The following is a 20,585-nucleotide window of genomic DNA, read 5'->3' on the forward strand; positions in this document are numbered from 1 at the left end:
AATTTCCCATACTGGACAATCAGGCCATATAGATCAGAGCCATAGAGAAACATTTCTAGAAAAATGCCAAGAAAACATCCGGAAAGATTCAACTTTTTGTATTTTTCTTTTATAAAAATTACTATTATTATTATGATAATTATTGTTTAAAAAAAATAAAAATTGTATTAATGCTTGAGCTAGTTTCATATACATTTATAATATATACAGATTAATATATTTTGTATACATTGTCATTTAATATATTATATATACTCTAACTATATATTTTTTTTATATATTTGTAATTTATGTTAAACAGTTTTTATTTCTATAAATAGTATAACAAACATATTATTGTTTATATAATAATAATAATGATAAAGAATAATAATCATCGTCATAATTTTTTAAAACAATTTGAAGAAATAGTAGTAGTGCTCCAGCTAGTTTCAAGCATATGTATAATACATATTCATAACTTGTATTCTTTTTATTCATTCTGTATATCTTCAGAAAGTAATAAAAATACATTATTACTATTATTATTATTTAAAAAATAATAAAATTGTATTAGTGCTCGAGCTAGTATATATATTCATAATTTATACATATTCATATAATATACTATAAAGGTTATTTTTCTCTATATCTTTGTCATTATTGCAAAAAAAGTTTTTATTTCTATAAAAGCATAACAAACATCTTATTGTTTAGTTAAGAGTAATGATAATAATAATCAGCATTGTTTAAGAAAAAGAAAAGAAACAGTAGTAGTTAGTTTCATGCATATTTGTAATACATACTCATGTGTATACTTTTATTCTTTATATTTATTCTGTATCTCTTCATAATTTACACCAAAATAGTTTTTTTATCAAGGTGATCAAATTTACATTATTATTTTTCTTGGTGTTTTTATTATTATTATTTAAAAATAATAAAATTGTATTAGTGCTCAAGCTAGTTTTATATATATTTATAACATATATGTATTAATATATTATGTATATTATAAACTATATTTTTCTCTATATCTTTTAATTTCTATAAATAGAATAACAAATATATTATTGTTTAGATAACACTAATACTAATAATAATTATCATTATTGTTTCAAAATTAAAAGAAATATTGTAATAGTGCTTCAGCTTTTATCGATATTTATAAAACATACTCAGAACTTTTATTCTTTATATTTTATATTTATTCTGTATATCTTCATGATTTATACCAAAACTTTTTATAATAATAATCGTAATAATTATTGTAGTGCTTCAGCTAGTACATACTCATAACTTTTTTATATTATATATATCTTTATATTTTATATTTATTCTCTATATCTTTGTAATTCATACCAAAACAGTTTTTTATTTCGATAAAAATAGATTATTGTTTATTATTATTACTATAATAATTAGTAATAATAAGCTATTTAAAAGTAAAAATATAAAGAATAAAATGGTAGAAGAGCTAGTTTCATCCGTATTTATTTTAAGTAGCTATTCATAATTTAAAATATATTTATTCTCTGTATCTTTGTAATGTAAGCTATACACAAGTTTTGGTAGGCTACTGTACTGTAATTTTGTGGTGGCTATGTTTTTATTTACGGTGCGAAAAATCAGTGTGTATCAATTTTATTTGTAGATATGACAATGACCGTTAAAATAACTTTACATTACTGTATTCTAAGTCTTTTATTCCTGGTTCTTAAAACAAGCTCATTAAAACAAACACACATTAAGAAGTGTCGCCTGCAACAAGTACTGTGCAAATTTGCAGTCTATAAACGAGTTCGGAACCGCGTACTAGCATACTACTCCTGCTATTTTTGCCATAAAAAGATATACACATTAAAAACAGTGAAAGTAGTTATACTAGTACGCAGTTTCGAATTAAGCAACTGTAAGCGCAGTATGAGTCCAGCAGGTGTCGGTAAAGAAACGCGTCTCCTGTAAAACGACGCGAAAAGCCGCCGGAAGAAGAAGCAGTCATATGTTATGATGAAGGTGGGGTTTGAATTATAAACAAGAGCTGAATATAAATGTAGGCCAGCCTGCTGAAAACCGAGCAAAACACTACTTTTACTAAAGGTAAATACCTACTAACGTGTAAACTAATATTTACTTGTTATAAATGACAGCGCGGCGCATATTAATGCTGTTTAACGGGCTGTTACTGAGCGTTAGCGTTAGCATTCAGAGAGTAGCATCAGCTGTCACGGGTGACAACTGAAGGAATCAGATGCTTTGCGATTTATCCTTTGAGGGTTTGCAACAAAAATGTCATTAGAATTATCATTTATTTAAAAAAGACTTATATATATGTATTTGTCATTGTGTCTCCATAACAGAGTTTTCTGTTGTTGAAGTCACTGTCTGCAAGATCCTTGAACATAAACTATGGTCATCTATCTCCAATGAACAACCCATATCGAATGAAAGAAATGTCCCAGACTTGCATGCTGTATTTGCCCCTCAATTCAGTCTACATTGACTAGATTTGTGTTGATTTTGTGCTGGTTAGGTGGTCTGTTCGCCGGCATCATGAGTCCAGCTCAATGGGATCTTCCTCCAGAGCTGTGCTGCAGGCCCATGGCCTTTGTAGCTCTGACAGGACTGGACGTGGTGTATAATGCCATCCACAGAGCCATATGGGATGCCTTCTGTGCCAACCGGCGAGCAGACAGAGTGCCCATCTCTTTCAAAGTTCTGCCAGGGGACCACGAGTATCCAAAGTGCAGAACCAAGGTGAGACAAAAGAGCTAGCTTTTGAAGATATTCAAAAAAGCTTTTTGCTCCTTATCAAACATTATTTTAACTCTGGACACTTTCGGCTGTTATGTGACTGTTGTGTGTTGACTTAGTTTGCTGACACGCTGTCTTTTTATATTAGAGAACATCGTATGAGTGGTACATCCCTAAAGGGATACTGAAGACGGGCTGGATGAATAAACATCTCAACCTGGTGCCTGCGCTTGTCGTGTTGTTTTATGAGCTGGACTGGGACGATCCACAATGGAAGGAAAAGCAATCCGAATGTGCAACCAAAGTGGAAATTGTCAGGTATAGTTTTATGAAAGGTTACCATGCTTGATTGCCTGTTAATTTTAAAACTATTAAAAAAATGCTTGGTTATTAGAAAAAGATGATATTAGATTAAAAAAAAACTTAACTTAAGAAAGCTTAAACAAAAATGTAATTTAATTGAATTAAGTCTGAATAAATAATTTCAAGGACTAAATAGATAGCCTTAAGTAAACTGAATTAAAAAAAAAGAATTAAAGAAAAGAAAATTTTAATTTAGATTTTAAAACTCAAATAAATAATTTGAAGGACTAAAACTAGCCTTTAGTAAACTGAATAAAAAAATAAGAAAATTTAATTTAATTTTTGAAAATTGAGTTTAAAACTCAAATAATTTAAAAGACTGAAAAGAGTAAAATTAGCCTTTAGCGAACTGAATTATAAATTAAAAAAAATAAATAATGAAAATAAAATTTAATTTACAGTTTAAAACTCAAATAAATAATTTAAAAGACTAAAAATGACTAAAACTAGCCTTTAGTAAACTAAATAAAAAAATTAGGAAAATTAAGTTTAATTCAGAGTTTAAAACTCAAATAAATAATTTGAAGGACTGAAATGACTAAAATTAGCATTTAGTAAACTGAATTAAAAAATAAAAACATTAAAGAAAATAAAATTTAATTTAGAATTTAAAACTCAAATAAATAATTTAAAAGACTGAAAAGGGTGAAACTAGCCTTTAGCAAACTAAATTATAAATAAAAAATGAATAATGAAAATAAAATTGAATTTAGAGTATCAAACTCAAATAATTTGAAGGACTAAAATGACTAAAATGAGCTTTTAGTAATCTAAATTAAAAAATTAAAAAAATTAATGAAAATAAAATTTAATTTTGAGTTTAAAACTAAAATAAATAAGTTAAAAGGAATAAAATGGGTAAAACTAGCCTTTAGTAAACTGAATTAAAAATGTAAAAATTAAAGAAAAGAAAATTTAATTTAGTTTATAACTCAGATAAATAATTCAACGGACTAAAATGGGTCAAATTAGCTTTTAGTAGTCTAAATTAAAATTTTTACAAAATAAAAAATAAAATAAAATTTAATTTAGAATTTAAAACTCAAACAAATATTTTAAAGGACTGAAATGGGTATAACTAGCCTTTAGTAAACTGAATCATAAATAAAAGATGCTGAAAATACAATTTAATTTAGAGTTTGAAACTCAAATAAATAATTTGAAGGACTAAAATTACTAAAATTAGCTTTTGATAATTGAAATTAAAAATTAAAAAAATAATGAAAATAAAATTTAATTTCTATTTTAAAACTCAAATAAATAATGTAAAGGACTAAAATGGTTAAAACTAGCCTTCAGTAATCTAATAAATAAAATTTATCTTATAATTTAAAACTCAAATAAATAATTTGAAGGACTAAAATTAGCCTTTAGTAAACTGAATTAAAAATGTAAAAATGAATGACAATAAAATTTAGAGTTTAAAACTCAAATAAATAATTTGAAAGACTTAAATTACTAAAACTAGCCCTTAGTAAACTTACCTAAAAAATTAAGAAAAAATAAAATTTATAAAAAAATAAATGAAAGCTAAATAAAAATATTTGAAAAAGACAAAAACTAATAAAAAATTAAACACAAGGGTACTAAAGCTTAAAATGAATTAAAAATAAATAAAATAAAGCTAAATAGAAATATTTTTTAAAGGAAAATAAAAAAGTTACTAAAATGAAAAGTGTAAAAATTAAAGCTAATTTAAATAATAAATAAATATTATAATGGTATGTTTATGATTCTAGAACATGAAAATAGAAATGAAGAATAGAAAGCCAAAAAATCCTGGGTGAATAGATATTAGGATAAATCCTAACAGGTGTTTTTTTTTTTGTTGTTGTTGTTTGTTGGTCTAAGATATATTTATTTCTCACAGGACAAGTTTACAAGGAAGAAACACGAAGGTCGCTGTTGTTCTGATTCAGAAGAAAACACCTCTCCCGCCAGGTATCACAAAACTGAAATCCATGTTTTGGTAACTTAAGTATATGTCTTGGGCAGATGGTGATGGGTGAAGACGTGGTTGTGTTTCAGGTGAAGATCTGGTGGCGTCTGAGAGGGCTTCTGCTCTATGCGGTGCCTGTGACCTGTCTGGGAAGTCCCTGTTTGTCCTGCCCCATACCGACCACCTGGTGGGATACATCATAAGGTTAGAGTCTCTCTAGATGTAGAATGTTTATTATGCCAGAATGACTCAATCAGCTCTTTTATGTGATAAAACCAGAAAGACTACGTGTTTTTTAAACAATATAATAATTAATACTGATTTGAGTATCCAAAATATGCTGAACTAATATTTAACAATAGCTTTTATTTTGCAACACGGATGTAAGATATTTTGTGTTAATGTGTGAGACTTCCAATTCATTTTCCGGAATAGGTAAATAACTAAAATAATAACAAACAGGTATACAGTTTGGGACATCGAGCAGCATAAAAGACTAAAACAGCTTGAAGCAAATGACACCAGAGCCTCACAAATTCAAGTTACAAATGGTTGAACTGCTCTTTTCTGTTAAACATATGGTTGATACTGCCTCGCAGCTTAGATTGCATGACAGAAAGAGACCAAGAAGAGTGACTTGCATCTTCACACCTTGGTTTTGTGTATTTTGTATTTTTATGCCTGCAGGTTGGAGAACGCATTCTATGAACATGCACAGACCTACTATTATAACGAGATCAGGAGAGTGAAGTCTCACAAGGAGTTCCTCAATAAAACGACACACCAGGTAACCAGGACCTCAGCTGCAAATATAAAAACCTGAATTCCTTCAAATGACCTTTTAATCTTTGTGCAAGTATGTGAAGTTCCTAACACTCAAAACAAGGCATTGTGAATGCATACCCTACATGAAGAATGTGGTATGCAGTTGTCTCTTTCTAAATAAGTAATAACAATTCTATTTTTATTGTGGTTCTTGGTTTGTTATGCATCTGTTAAGTGTGAACAAGCTCAGCTTGCACCATAATAACCCTTGAATGCTTTAAATTCTAGTTGCTGTTTGTCAGGCACCAGTTTAAAATGGGCTTCTTCAGTGAACTAAAGCAGGACACACAGAACGCTCTCAAGTAAGTGTTGTAAACAGGAATTTTTGTGTTGCTATTTTGTATTTATTTATAAGAACTCACACACATTCCACACACGTGTGCTGTTTTACAGATACTACAGGACTGCTTATAGCCTCGTTCATGAACTCAGAGCTCATGAAACCAACATGCTTGAGATTAAAACCATGGCTGGATTCATCAACTACAAGGTGAACTAGATATTTAGATGTTTTGAAGAAAGTGTGGATGTGCTTGCATATTGTTTTGAGAAGTGTTATTTTAGTAACATTGATGTATACAGTTGATGTCAAAAGTTTACATACACCTTGCAGAATCTGCAAAACCTGACCTGAATAAGATATTTTATTCATAGTTCTTCATGAGTCCTTTGTTTGTCCTGAACAGTTAAACTGCCCGCTGTTCCTTAGAAAAAATCCTTTTAATATGATAGTTTTATCATATTTTTGCATTTAAACCCCTTCCAACAATGACTGTATGATTTTGAGATCCATCTTTTCACAATGAGGATACATGAGGGACTCATATGCAACTATTACAGAAGGATTAAACACTCACTGTTACTTCAGAAGGAAAAAACATGCATTAACAGCTGAACAGAAGATACTTACATGTTTCTCAGAAGACAAAATAAGTTAAATTTACCCTGATCTTCAAATTCAAAAGTTTTCACCCCCAGCTCTTAATGCATTGTGTTTCCTTCTGCAGAATCAGTGAGTGTTTGAACCTTCTGTAATAGTTGCATATGAGTCCCTCAGGTGACCTCAGTGTAAAAAGATGGATCTCAAATCATACAGTCATTGTTGAAAAGGGTTCAAAGTAGGGCTGGGCGATAAATTGATTTTATCGATTAACTCGAATGTGTAGTTTACATCGATTTGTTTGAATGAAAATCGGTTTTCTCTTTAACATCCGCCTACGCTCCTCTCTGGGCTCCAGCAGTTCCGAATGGGCTCTGCCCTCCCCCGCGCATTTACCATATTAGAAACACACTAATATATATATATTTGTATTCAGAAAGCCACTAAAGGGATATGATTAGCTGCTTGCTAGCAAGTTAGCCGGAGCCGATCAGCATATTTGTGTTTGCGCTCAGGGGAGCTTCAAAGGTTTCTACGTGTTTTTGCAAAGTAGAGTAATGTATCACAGACATATCTCACGAATCCTTTCATAAACAGTGTAGAGATTGTGTAAATAAGAGATTGATGGAGCTTTGTGAGATTGCGAACCAAGATGAGTGACAAATTTATTTATTTTTTGCTCTATTTTGTCATCAAAAGTAGTCTGAAACAAGTCACAACTGAGCCGCTGCGCACAAATCTAAACAAATCTATTGAAATGATTCAATTTCCGATTCATAAAGAAAGTAACTTGCCTTATTCTGAATGAACCAGCGGTTCAAACGAATCAAATGAATGATGTTCTGGATCATCCATTTAAGTTTAATGTTTATAGTAATCATATTCTCATACATAGTAATGTTGCATCCTTTAAAATATAGTTGCCATAGTAACATTCTAAGACAGTTAATTCAGTTAGTTGCCTTATTCAAGTAGAACTTCACTCAACAAACTTTGAGCAGACATTCATCTTGTGATCACCTGTAGAAAGCATTGTCTGTAAGTTTTAAAAGTTAATTTTATATTCATTTATTGTTTATAAAGCTGTGAAAGTACTATATAGCATAAATAGCACTAAATGGAAGCATTGTTGTATACTTCCCCTTTCTGTAGTTTCACTCTGTTTCAACATACTCAATGTGGTGTGGAATAAAGTGGCATTCTCCCACAAGTCAACGTGTTGGAAAGAGTTTATCTATCTGTCTAACTTCGGGAAGAGAGACACCAAAGTGAGGGCAGAATAGTGAAAAGACAGAATCAACAGTGATTACAGCAACTGTGAATTAACTTCTCATCTGCTCAGTGAATCAACAGTAAAATGCTTTCAAAGGAAAATGTGAGCCATACGAACAGGTCAGTGTGTTCACGTTCACACTTATCCAAATCATCCAGATCAACCCATTCAAGAAGATCAGCAGCCAGTCTTGTTGCAATAGAGGCACGAGCTAAAGCGGAAGCTGCTCGTACCAGAGCAGCATACGCACAAAGAGATATTGAAATAAAAGTAAAGAAAGCACAGCTTCAGGTAGAAGAGACACGTTTGGAGGCTACATTGGAAGCACTCCAACAAGAGAAAGAAGCAGAAGCAGCCTTAGCTGAAGCTACAGCCTTTGAGGCCATAGTTGATGCAGCTAACATAGAAGAATCATCTGAACATGAATGTAAACAAATGAGCACAAATCTCTATTCACTCAAGCGAACTGAGAACTATGTTCATGATCAAAATGCATACAAAAGCAGAGATCATCATGAATCATCAAAGCCTGTCACACAACTACTCCAGTCAGACGACAGAGAACAGCAAAATGCTCTCACATCTCATAGAGAGTCTATTCAATATTCTCAAGAAACACCACAAAATGTCAATTCATTTGGTGAGCCACTCTTTTGGTCACAGGACCTACATAACAGATTTGAGCCTGTCAGAGTACCTGAAAAAGAAGCAAAGAGTCAGGACACAATACCTCATTATTCTCATCCATCTAATTGCTATACCTCAAATGCGCATTACTCACCTAAGATGAGAAATGAGCCATATGTTACAAAACCTGAAAACTCAGAGATATTCAATTTAGCCAAATTCCTAGCTCGTAGAGACCTACTCACTGCCGGTCTCATTAAGTTTGATGACAAGCCAGAGAATTACTGGGCATGGAAATCAACTTTCTCAAATGCAATTGAAGACCTTGACTTAAAGCCTTGCGAGGAGCTTGACTTGCTAACCAAATGGCTTGGTCCAGAATCAGCCGAGCATGCTCGACGAATAAGGTCAGTTCATATCAATCACCCTGCTGTCGGACTTAGCAGGATCTGGGAAAGGCTGGAACAGTGCTATGGATCAGCTGAAGCGATGGAATCTACCCTCTTGAATAAAATCGACTGCTTTCCCAAACTCTTAAATAGAGAACCTCAACGTCTTAGAGAACTAGCAGACTTACTGTTAGAAATTGAATCTGCCAAAATGGAAGGATACCTACCTGGTTTGTCTTACCTGGACACTGCACGAGGCATTGCCCCTATTCTTGAGAAGCTGCCGTTTGCCCTCCAAGAGAAGTGGATGCAACAAGGATCTAGGTATAAGCAAGAACACAATGTTAGCTTTCCACCTTTTACATTCTTTTCCACCTTTATCAGGAATGAGGCACACATGAGAAATGACCCTAGTTTTACAATTAATATACCAAACAAAACACTACCTACAGGACAGAAATCTTCCTCCAGGGAAAAAGGGTTCCCTGTTACTGTGCACAAGACAGAAGTAAGCCATGCGATTCAAAAAGGGAAGTATATGCTGGCAGTAGAAGACCTCAGCAAACAGTGTCCAATTCACAAGAAACCCCACCCTCTCTACAAATGCAGAGGATTTAGGGAGAAATCATTAGACGAGCGTAAAGCCTTTCTAAAAGAAAACGACATCTGTTTCCGCTGCTGCTCTTCAACATCGCACCAAGCCAAGAATTGTCCTGCAACAATTCGGTGTTTAGAATGTGACAGTGAAAAACACACAGCAGCCCTTCATCCTGGTCCAGCACCATGGTCTAAAAATGACACTTTCAGCCCTGCCTTACAGCATGGCGGGGAGGTCGATGAACAGCCCACCACAACTATCGCTACATCCAGCTGCACAAAGGTCTGTGGGAATGGTTTCAGAGGAAGATCATGTTCCAAGATCTGCTTAGTTAATGTATATTGCAAAGATCATCCTAATATGAAGCTGAAAACCTATGCCATTCTAGACGACCAGAGTAACAAGTCTTTAGCAAGGTCTGCTTTCTTTGACAAATTCAGTGTAACTGAAAATGCATCTCCTTACACAATGAAAACATGCGCCGGTACATCAGAAATCCTGGGTCGCAGAGCAAAAGGTTTCATTGTGGAATCCATTGATAACAGTGTTAGCTTCATGCTTCCCACACTCATTGAATGTAATGAACTTCCTGACAACAGAGCTGAGATTCCTACTCCTGATGCTGCTTGGAACCATACTCATCTTAAATCAATAGCTCGTAAGATACCTTCACTTGACCCTGAGGCAGAGATTCTTCTTCTTCTTGGAAGAGACATCATTGAGGTGCACAAAGTATTGGAACAGAGCAATGGTCCTCTACATGCTCCTTTTGCTCAGAAGTTAGCGTTGGGATGGGTAATTGTAGGAGATGTCTGTCTGAATGGTGCTCACAAACCATCTGAAGTTAGTGCCTTTAAGACAAGCATTTTCATGAATGGGCGCCACAGCCAAATGAGAACGTGCCCGAACAATATCAAAATCAAAGAGAAGTTTTGCAATAACAATGAACATATGACTTCATTGATCTCACCTTTAGAACAAAAACTTAAAACAACACACACAAAGAGCAACATGACTGACATCTTCCAGTCCACAAAGGATGATGACAAACTAGCTCCATCTATGGAAGATCTAGCCTTTCTGAAAATGATGCATAAAGAAGTCTATCAAGATGAAACAAACAGCTGGGTCGCTCCACTTCCCTTTCGCAGTCCACGTGAAAGACTTCCTAATAACAGACAACAGGCAACTAACCGTCTCCATTCACTCACACGTATGCTTAAAAAACAACCACTCATGAAAGACCATTTTCTAGATTTCATGGCTAAGATTTTTGAAAACAGGCATGCTGAACCTGCACCATCTCTTTCCGACAATGAAGAGTGTTGGTACCTTCCTATCTTTGGGGTGTATCATCCACAAAAGCCAGGTCAAATTAGGGTTGTATTTGACTCCAGTGCTCAATATCAAGGAGTGTCTTTAAACAGTGTCCTTCTGACTGGACCCAACATGAACAACAGCCTACTTGGGGTGTTACTGCGCTTCAGGAAAGAACAAGTTGCCATAACAGCTGACATCCAGCAAATGTTTCATTGCTTTGTAGTCAGAGAGGACCACCGCAACTTCCTGCGTTTCCTTTGGTACAAAAACAATGAAATAGAAAACGAAATTGTGGAATTTAGAATGCGAGTGCATGTCTTCGGCAACAGTCCCTCACCAGCTGTGGCCATATACGGGCTCAAGAAAGCTGCCCTAGAAGGAGAGAAGGAACATGGTTCAGAGGCAAGACAGTTCATTGAAAGGAACTTTTATGTTGATGATGCTCTTATATCCCTTCCTACAGAACAAGAAGCCATTACACTGCTTAGAAATGCCCAAGCCATGCTGGCAGCTTCAAATCTCCGCCTACATAAGATAGCCTCAAACAAAGTTGAAGTGATGAGAGCATTTCCTCAAAACGACTTAGCAAAGAACATGAAGGACTTGGACCTTGCTGCTGACTTTCCACATATGCAAAGAAGTTCAGGAGTTAGCTGGGATGTTTCAAAAGATGTTTTCACCTTTAAAGTGTCACATGATGAGAAACCATACACAAGACGTGGAGTCTTATCTACAATTAACAGTCTATTTGATCCATTTGGATTTGCAGCACCTGTAATCATTAAAGGTAGATCTTTGCTCAGAGAGCTCACCATGGAGGCAAGTGACTGGGATGATCCTCTGTCAGAACAGATGTTCAATGAATGGAAATCATGGAGAGACTCACTGAAAGGACTGGAAAAAATTACCATCTCCAGAGCATACACTCCTAACACTCTCAACAATGCAAAGAGAAAGGAAATGTGTGTTTTCAGTGATGCTTCTACCACTGCCATTGCTGCTGTTGCCTATTTAAGGACCACTGATACAGATGGCAAAGTAAATGTTGGTTTCATTTGTGGAAGAGCCAAGCTTGCTCCACGACCTGAAATTACAATTCCAAGACTTGAGTTATGTGCAGCAGTACTTGCCGTTGAGATAGCTGAAACTGTCACAGATGAGATTGATGTCAAATTTGATGCTGTGACTTTCTACTCAGATAGTAAAGTTGTTCTTGGATACATCCACAATGAGTCTAGAAGATTTTACGTGTATGTGAACAACCGAGTACAGCGTATAAGAAGATCCACATGCCCAGAGCAATGGAAGTATGTTCCTACAAACCACAACCCTGCTGATCATGCTTCAAGATCTATCTTAGCTGAAAACCTACTGAACAGCACATGGCTAACAGGGCCAGAATTCCTATACAAGTCACTTGAACAAGAAACAACTTCTTCAACTCCAATGAACTTAGTTGATCCCGAATCTGACACTGATATTCGCCCTGAAATCAGCGTTTGTGCCACTGAAGTCGTCTGCCATAAACTTAACACTAAATACTTTGAGAAGTTTTCAGACTGGCAGCGCCTTATATACACTATTTCAAGACTAAAACACATTGCTCACTCTTTCAGCAAAAACAACAAATCAAAGGAATGCAGAGGATGGCACATGTGTCATAAACCACATTCAGTAGAAGATCTACAAAAGGCTAAGGAGGTCATAATACGTAGCCTGCAACAGGAGACCTTTCAGGATGAACTAAAGTGCCTTGAAAGAAAAACGGATGTATCTAAGAACAGTCCTCTCTACAATCTGAGCCCATACATAGATGAGTCAGGCCTACTCAGGATTGGTGGCCGCTTATCTCAGTCAGCCTTTGAGAAAGACGAAATTAACCCTTTAATCTTACCTGGTCGTAGTCACATCACAACCTTACTCATTCGACATTATCACTCCCAGGTTCAACATCAAGGACGCCATTTCACAGAAGGTGCTTTGAGAGCTGCTGGTCTGTGGATTATTGGTGGCAAACGAAGAATTAGTAGCATTATCCATCAGTGCATTACCTGCCGCAAATTGAGAGGAAAGATAGAAACGCAAAAAATGGCCGATTTACCTGTAGATCGCCTAAGTACTGATCCTCCTTTCTCTTATGTCGGACTGGATGTTTTTGGACCATGGAGGATCACAGCACGCCGAACTAGAGGAGGTGAAGCTAACAGCAAACGCTGGGCAGTATTATTCACATGCATGAGCATAAGAGCTATACATATTGAAGTGATTGAATCATTGGACACATCAAGCTTCATAAATGCTCTACGAAGGTTCTTCTCCATTCGAGGACCAGCTAAACAGATAAGATCTGACTGCGGTACAAACTTTGTTGGGGCATGCAAGGAACTGAAAATCAGTACAAACACTAGTAACAAGGAAATGCAGAACTTTTTAAGTCATAATGGATGCACTTGGAGTTTCAACCCACCACACTCATCGCATATGGGAGGCAGCTGGGAACGCATGATAGGCATCACCAGACGCATCCTTGATTCTATGTTGCTGAAAATCAGTCAAGCAAAACTCACCCATGAAGTCCTCATCACATTCATGGCTGAGGTTTCAGCTATAGTAAATGCTCGTCCATTAATACCAGTATCAACGGATTCAAACAATCCTCTCATCCTAACCCCAGCAACACTTCTCACACAAAAGACTGGCACACTTCTAACCCCAGAAGGAACGTTTAATGAAGGGAATCTCTACATCCGTCAGTGGAGACAAGTTCAAAGTTTAGCCAACACCTTCTGGCATCGATGGAGAAGAGAGTATCTAAACACATTACAAAATCGAAGAAAGTGGCAACAAGAGAAGCGTAACCTTCGACACGGTGATGTGGTTCTACTCAAGGACAGTCAAGTTAAAAGAAGTGAATGGCCCATGGGCATTGTACAAAAAGGATTTCAAGGAAACGATGGAAGAGTCAGGAAGGTTGAGGTGAAGACAATAAAGGACGGAATACCAAGAGTCTACCTACGTCCTATCTCAGATACAGTCCTTCTCTTGCCTTCAGAAGAAGTATAAATGTGGATTGCAAGTCAGTGCAGTGATGACATCTTATAGATGCCAGACGGGGAGTGTTCTGGATCATCCATTTAAGTTTAATGTTTATAGTAATCATATTCTCATACATAGTAATGTTGCATCCTTTAAAATATAGTTGCCATAGTAACATTCTAAGACAGTTAATTCAGTTAGTTGCCTTATTCAAGTAGAACTTCACTCAACAAACTTTGAGCAGACATTCATCTTGTGATCACCTGTAGAAAGCATTGTCTGTAAGTTTTAAAAGTTAATTTTATATTCATTTATTGTTTATAAAGCTGTGAAAGTACTATATAGCATAAATAGCACTAAATGGAAGCATTGTTGTATACTTCCCCTTTCTGTAGTTTCACTCTGTTTCAACATACTCAATGTGGTGTGGAATAAAGTGGCATTCTCCCACAAGTCAACGTGTTGGAAAGAGTTTATCTATCTGTCTAACTTCGGGAAGAGAGACACCAAAGTGAGGGCAGAATAAATGATATGATTCAGTAATTAAATCAGTGTCTTGCCGCCACCTCCTGGCAGATCGTTTCAGTTATCTAAATTATTTAATATTTCTGTATTCAAAATTTTATATTTTTATGTACAATATAACTGCAAGAGAAAAGCATGAAAATTTACTGTGTGCGGTATGATAAGAATGGGGCCTGGTGGAAAGCGATCACTGATGCAGTTGCTATGTATATTGCAAAATATATGGTGCCCATATATATTGTGGAAAAGCTGGGGTTTCTTTACATGCTGAAAGTAGTAGGGGGTAAAAAAATCGATTTAAATCGTAAATCGGATTTTTTTGTGAAAAAATCGGGGATTTAATTTTTTGGCCATATCGCCCAGCCCTAGTTCAAAGACACAAAAATGCTGAAAAACCAAAGTGGGACCTGAAGGATTTTTCTAAAGAACTGTGGGCAGTTTAACTGTTCAGGACAAACAAGGGACTCGTGACTAAACAAAAACACACAACTGTGGATCGTTCAGGTAGCAACACAGTGTTAAGAATCAAGCGTATGTAAACTTTTGAACAGGGTCTTTTGATATATGTTCAACTATTATTTTATCTTGTAGACAATATCTAAATATCTTATTCAGGTCAGTACTAAATAAAAAATTACATACATTTTGTACGGTCCCTCTTTTGGTAAAATAATTAACATTTTGAAGTTTCTGCAAGGTGTATGTAAACTTTTGACCTCAGCTGTATATATTATCATTGTATCATTGACGATATTTAGAATTCTATTTATTTTTACATTACTGTTTTCATTTTAATTTTAATGGGTTTTGTAGTTTACTTTTTATATATATATGCCTGTTTTAGTTATGTTAATACTTAAACTAAATAAAAGTGAGAAATGTTGACACCACCAGTATGAGGTGTCATCTAAACAGCTGTAAACACGACACAGGAAACTGGCCAGAGTTCATTTCCTGTTCTCGTTCTCTTTTAAATAGCACCGTCACATTCACTTGCATTTTGTTGAGAGTGTATCCCTCTATCGAGTGTAACAGTGGTCTTGTCTCACAGATCTGCAGGCTATGCTTTCAGCATAACACCCCCCTGGATGCCATCGCTCAGTTCCGCAAACACATCGACCTGTGCAAGAAGAAGATCGGTAGCGCTGAGCTGGCGTTTGAACACACAGCCTGGATGTCCAAACAGTAAGATTCTACCCTGCATATGAACATCTTTATTTCATGTTCTTGGACAAATCAAGATTATAACTCTTAAAGGTTTTTTGACGCTTTAATTACAGTTTCACCTTACGGTTTTGCTTCCAGACAAAGTTTGACTGTGATTAGTAATTAAAATGTTGTTGTTGTTCTCGTATTGGTGCCATGTGTTACTGGTTAGGTGATGTCCCACCCATTGCGCACTTTGTATTCTTTTTGATAGAATGTGATCCATTAAAATTATTAGTATTATTATGATGAATATTGTTATTAGCAACTAAAAGCATAGACTTTTGTTGAAAAAGAGTGAGAGATCTCTGGATCAGAACATTGTAGAGTCAAAGGAGTTGACTATTTTCTCTTAGAAAGCAAATGCTTTAAATATCACCCTGTCAACTATCTAGCCAAGCCCTAGCAACCATTTAGTGCACCGTAGCAACAAGCCATATCTCATCTCTCTCTTGCAATCACCATTGCACAATTTTCACAATTTTCATAAAATGTACATGTTAAGTTATTACAGTGATCTTAAGAGTATCAGACATTATGATATTCATAACATTTATATATTGAGGTAAGAAAAACAAAACCTGCACACCAACTGCCTTATTGCATAATATTTTCTGTGCATGTTGCTCAACAAACCCAATACTTAACTTAGCAGTTTACAATTCTATACATTTTTGATACATGATTCTACTGATTGGTGACTTCTGGTCTTGATTTTATACATGCACTCACTTGCTTGATTTTTCTGTCTATGTAGGTTTCAGTCGTTTGGTGATCTGTTCGATGAGGCCATTAAACTGGGCCTCACCGCAATTCAGACCCAGAACCCAGGGTTCTACTATCAGCAGGCTGCTTATTATGCACAGGAGCGCAAGCAGCAAGCAGGACAGCTCTGTAGTCATGAGGTACTGCTACCTGCAATGCAATGCATCATTATTGTTATCTGCATTTATTTTAGTTTGTGATGCAAAATCTCCCACTGTTCCTTTTCCAGCCAGGTGTGGGCTACCCTGCACCTGACTCATTAGAGACCTCCTCTGGAGCTCTAGACTTTTACGGACAGAGACCTTGGAGACAGGGACATCAAAGTGAGTAATGGCTTAGAAAGAACTATAACCCTATATGAATCTGTATTTTTGGGTTAATCTTATGAATCCTGTCTGGAACATGTCGCACTCCAAAATCCAAAGAAGCAAATAGGCAATTTTATGTTATTACATGTTGTATTGTATTTTATTATATTATTATAATTTTATTAATATTTTCATGACAGTTAAGAACATTGACTTGTTATTGTAATGTGGATAAAAATGTTTTAATTCACAATACCGTAATATATATATATATATATAAAACAGATTTTTACTTGCCCTGTCAATATTTTGGAAAAACACAAAATAATATTTGTAATTTTTAAAGCCATATTCTACATGTGTCTGTAAAAGAAAAGTAATAATTTTTAAGATTAAAAATGTTGTAAAATGGCATGTTTCAATCATGTATAATATAAAGCTTGACTTACCCAGTTGTTATGAAGTCTTATGTCTGACCCAGTGAACTTTAACCCTCAGGCATTGATCCTCCAGATTCTGAGAAGGAGAAACAAGGCATCCTTGCTCTTCAAGTTAAAGAGAGAGATGTCCCTCATTCGGTGGGATTTTCTTAAATACATGTTATTTCAATATAAGTTATAAGTTAAGGTTCATTTGTGACTTTGACTTCAGACTCTGATTAAAGATGCAAACATTCAGGTCAGAAAGTATTGACTTTAATAATAAAGAAGTAAGGAATAATAAGGCATTGTTTAGAGACCAAAATGTTGTTTCTTACAGTAAAAAAAAAAAATCAAGTGTTTCTCTCCTTATGGTTGTATGTGTGTGTTTCTGATGTCAGGAGCTGATCATTGCTCTCCTCAGTAACGCTGTCGCCCAGTTTAAGAAGTACAAGTGTCCACGAATGAAGAGCCATCTCAGTACAAAAAGATGCACATTCATTTTTCAGTCCAGATTTTCAGTTCTTTTTTAAATTGCAAAGTAAATCAGTAACATTTTTGTTCTCTTTTTTTTCTGTCTCCCTCCACAGTGGTTCAGATGGGAGAGGAGTATTATCATGCAAAAGACTACACCAAAGCATTAAAGTGAGTTTAATTCAGTATACTGTAAATTTTACCTGCAGTGGTGGCCAAAATTATTAGAACCCTAGTATTTTCACCAGCTAAAAAATGGTTTTAAGTCAGTTATTTCTAAATTTTGCTGTAGTGTGTCAGTAGGAAATGTCAGTTCACATTTCCAAACATTCATTTTGCCATTAAATGTTATAATCCAGTGCTTTTTTTGTTTGCACAAGTAGTCTGACAACAGCCAGTGCTAAGATCTGATCTTATCATCGTCCAGTCTGTCTGTAATGACGTAAAGAAAGTACAAACTGAGACAGACTAAATCCAGAAGAACTTTGGCAACGACTCCAAAGATGCTTCAAGAGACTTGACTGCAAAGCTACCTGAAAAACTATGCGCAAGTGCACCTAGAGCAAAAGTTGCTTTGAAAGCAAAGGACGATCAGACAAAATGTTGATTTAATTTAGTTATTAGAAGTTAATTGGTGAAGAAAAGCATCCTCATTTTACAGCATTTTTGCACAAGTGCCTAAAACTTTTAAGGTAGGTTTCTTGAAGCGTCCTGGAGACGTTGCCACAGTTCTTCTGGATTTAGTCTGTCTCAGTTTGGTTTGGTTTCTTTGTCATTCCAGACAGACTGGAATGTGTGGAGCACTGGCTGTTGTCAGACTCCTTGTGCAAACAAAAATCTCACTAGATTATTACAATTAATGGCAAAATGAATGTTTGTAAATGTAAACTGATATTTCCAAATGACACACTCCAGCAAAAGATATAACTAACTTAAAACTTGTTTTTAGCTGGTAAAAATACTAGTTTTTGTAATAATTTTGGCCACCGCTGTATATAAATTGAGTTCTGCTTGTGTCAGTGGCTTGCAGCTGTATTTTTCTAATATGAGTTCAGCACTGTTTAGTACATATACTGTTGTATTGTGACTCCCCAGACTGTTGGATTATGTGATGTGTGACTACCGTACCGAGCGCTGGTGGTCTCTGTTGACGTCTATCCTGTGCACGGCTTTGAAGTGCTCCTACCTCATGGGTCAAGTGAAAGACTACATCACCTACTCCTTGGAGCTCGTGGGCAGAGGTACATAAACTCTATGTATTGACTCTTTATATCACCTCAATTAAAAGTTACTGCATTAACAGGTATATATATTTGTGTGTTTAGCCTCTATCCTCCCTGAAGAGCAGAAGTCCAGGATTGAGAGGAATCTGATTAAAGTGCTCATGGTATGTATAGAAAAATATCTCACAGGGCTGAGTGATACACTTCATAAAAAAGTTTTCGTACTCAATACACTGAAAGTCCTGCTGTAGATAAAGATGTAATGTTTATAAAATTGGCATTTTCTTTTGTGGTTGTCAGAATGAAGTCCCAGAGCCTGAACCAGACTGTGACCCGGCCTCTGTGAAGACGGCCCAGGCCCTGTGGAGTGACCGCATGTCTCTGGCTGGCAATAATGAGTACACCATTGAGGTCCAGGACTATGTGCCCTTTGGTAAGCACTCAAAGAATATTCACTTTCCAACATTTTGGGCTGATCAATCATCATAGCTTGGTAGATTACTTACAAATTGTAATCCATTACTGATTCCAAATTGCATGACAAAAATTGTAGCAAGTATCTTAATCCATTATATTATACATTTTAGGTAATATAATCAGACTACTTTTAGATTACTTGTGACTAATTCGTTTAGCACATTGATTGAAAAGGATAATCTTGTACCGTATTGACATAAAAATGCAAAAAGTAAGAAAATATATTACATTTGTTCTTATTAACAACATGAAGTGCATTAAATTATTACGTCAAGGTTTCACAAACTGGTGTTTGTGTAGGAACTGAAGGGGATTCAAGAATTTAATGAAAAGTTAATAATTAAATCATTAAAATGTTGAATTAAAATAAATCATTTTAAAATCAATCAAAATAAAAAAAACTTCACCAATGTCAGAGAACTAATGAACATGCAGTTGTGATACTTAATTATTAAAGTATTTATTTTAAAATTTCAGGGGTATTTCAAGTAAATATATTAGGTAAAAGAGGATCAGATGATAAAAAAAGTTTGTGTGAATGTGTGCATTTCAATGTGTTTGAAAGACAAACGCCTTCCAAAGACATATAAGTGATAATTCAAATAAAAACCAACCATCAGTGTTCATCAGTAGTTAATGCAATGTTGAAACACTAAACCTGAAATGAGTTTTGTAAATCAAATGCCAACTGACTAATCACTGGCCCTTGTGTTAATGTCAACAAAACTTGATGACTTTTTTTTAAATAATATGTATCATGTAATCCATAAAAAAAAAGATCTTTATGGAACAAAATGTAATATTTATGTTTATTTTCATGTCATCCTTCCAGTTCAGTGCAAAGCCAAGTTCCTGTCCCCAAGTTTCCACATAGATGAGCCTGTCCAGCTAAATGTCTATGTTAGAGCCGACTGCCCACATCCTGTGCGTTTCTCAAAACTATGTGTCAGCCTCAGCAACCAGGTACAGCACACCTAATACATACACATGCACACAAACACAACTCTGTGACATTGGCTTTGTTCTCAATGACTATGTTTGAATTGCAGGAGTATAACCAGTACTGTTTGCTGGAGGATGCGTCTAAAGGCAAAGATATTCTAGAACCCTCTTCCCAGGAGAACATGTGTCTTGTCCCCGGCAAAACCCGCAAATACTGCTTCAAATTTGTAGCCAAAACGGAAGATGTTGGAAAGAAGATTGAG

At 35.2% G+C, this 20,585-nt stretch overlaps 2 protein-coding genes across 2 annotated transcripts in view; one reads left to right on the forward strand and one right to left on the reverse strand.

The window, feature by feature from the left end:
- Positions 1–20,585, reverse strand: part of igfbp7 (insulin-like growth factor binding protein 7) — a 380,063-nt gene that overhangs the window by 57,177 nt on the left and 302,301 nt on the right. The window lies entirely within an intron of this gene.
- trappc11 (trafficking protein particle complex subunit 11) overlaps positions 1,953–20,585 on the forward strand; it is a 29,406-nt gene continuing 10,773 nt past the window's right edge. Inside the window, exons 1-19 of the mRNA XM_073820495.1 lie at positions 1,953–2,079; positions 2,513–2,736; positions 2,882–3,051; positions 4,967–5,037; positions 5,125–5,239; positions 5,723–5,822; positions 6,089–6,162; positions 6,254–6,350; positions 15,560–15,693; positions 16,472–16,619; positions 16,709–16,802; positions 17,286–17,365; positions 17,608–17,686; positions 17,797–17,851; positions 18,776–18,921; positions 19,006–19,067; positions 19,204–19,336; positions 20,213–20,343; positions 20,430–20,585. Of these exons, the coding sequence (XP_073676596.1) occupies positions 2,533–2,736; positions 2,882–3,051; positions 4,967–5,037; positions 5,125–5,239; positions 5,723–5,822; positions 6,089–6,162; positions 6,254–6,350; positions 15,560–15,693; positions 16,472–16,619; positions 16,709–16,802; positions 17,286–17,365; positions 17,608–17,686; positions 17,797–17,851; positions 18,776–18,921; positions 19,006–19,067; positions 19,204–19,336; positions 20,213–20,343; positions 20,430–20,585 (2,049 nt within the window). The 5' untranslated portion in view covers positions 1,953–2,079; positions 2,513–2,532. The remainder of the gene's footprint in view (positions 2,080–2,512; positions 2,737–2,881; positions 3,052–4,966; positions 5,038–5,124; positions 5,240–5,722; positions 5,823–6,088; positions 6,163–6,253; positions 6,351–15,559; positions 15,694–16,471; positions 16,620–16,708; positions 16,803–17,285; positions 17,366–17,607; positions 17,687–17,796; positions 17,852–18,775; positions 18,922–19,005; positions 19,068–19,203; positions 19,337–20,212; positions 20,344–20,429) is intronic.

This window comes from Garra rufa, chromosome 16 (assembly GCF_049309525.1).
Source record: "Garra rufa chromosome 16, GarRuf1.0, whole genome shotgun sequence".
NCBI lineage: Eukaryota > Metazoa > Chordata > Actinopteri > Cypriniformes > Cyprinidae > Garra > Garra rufa.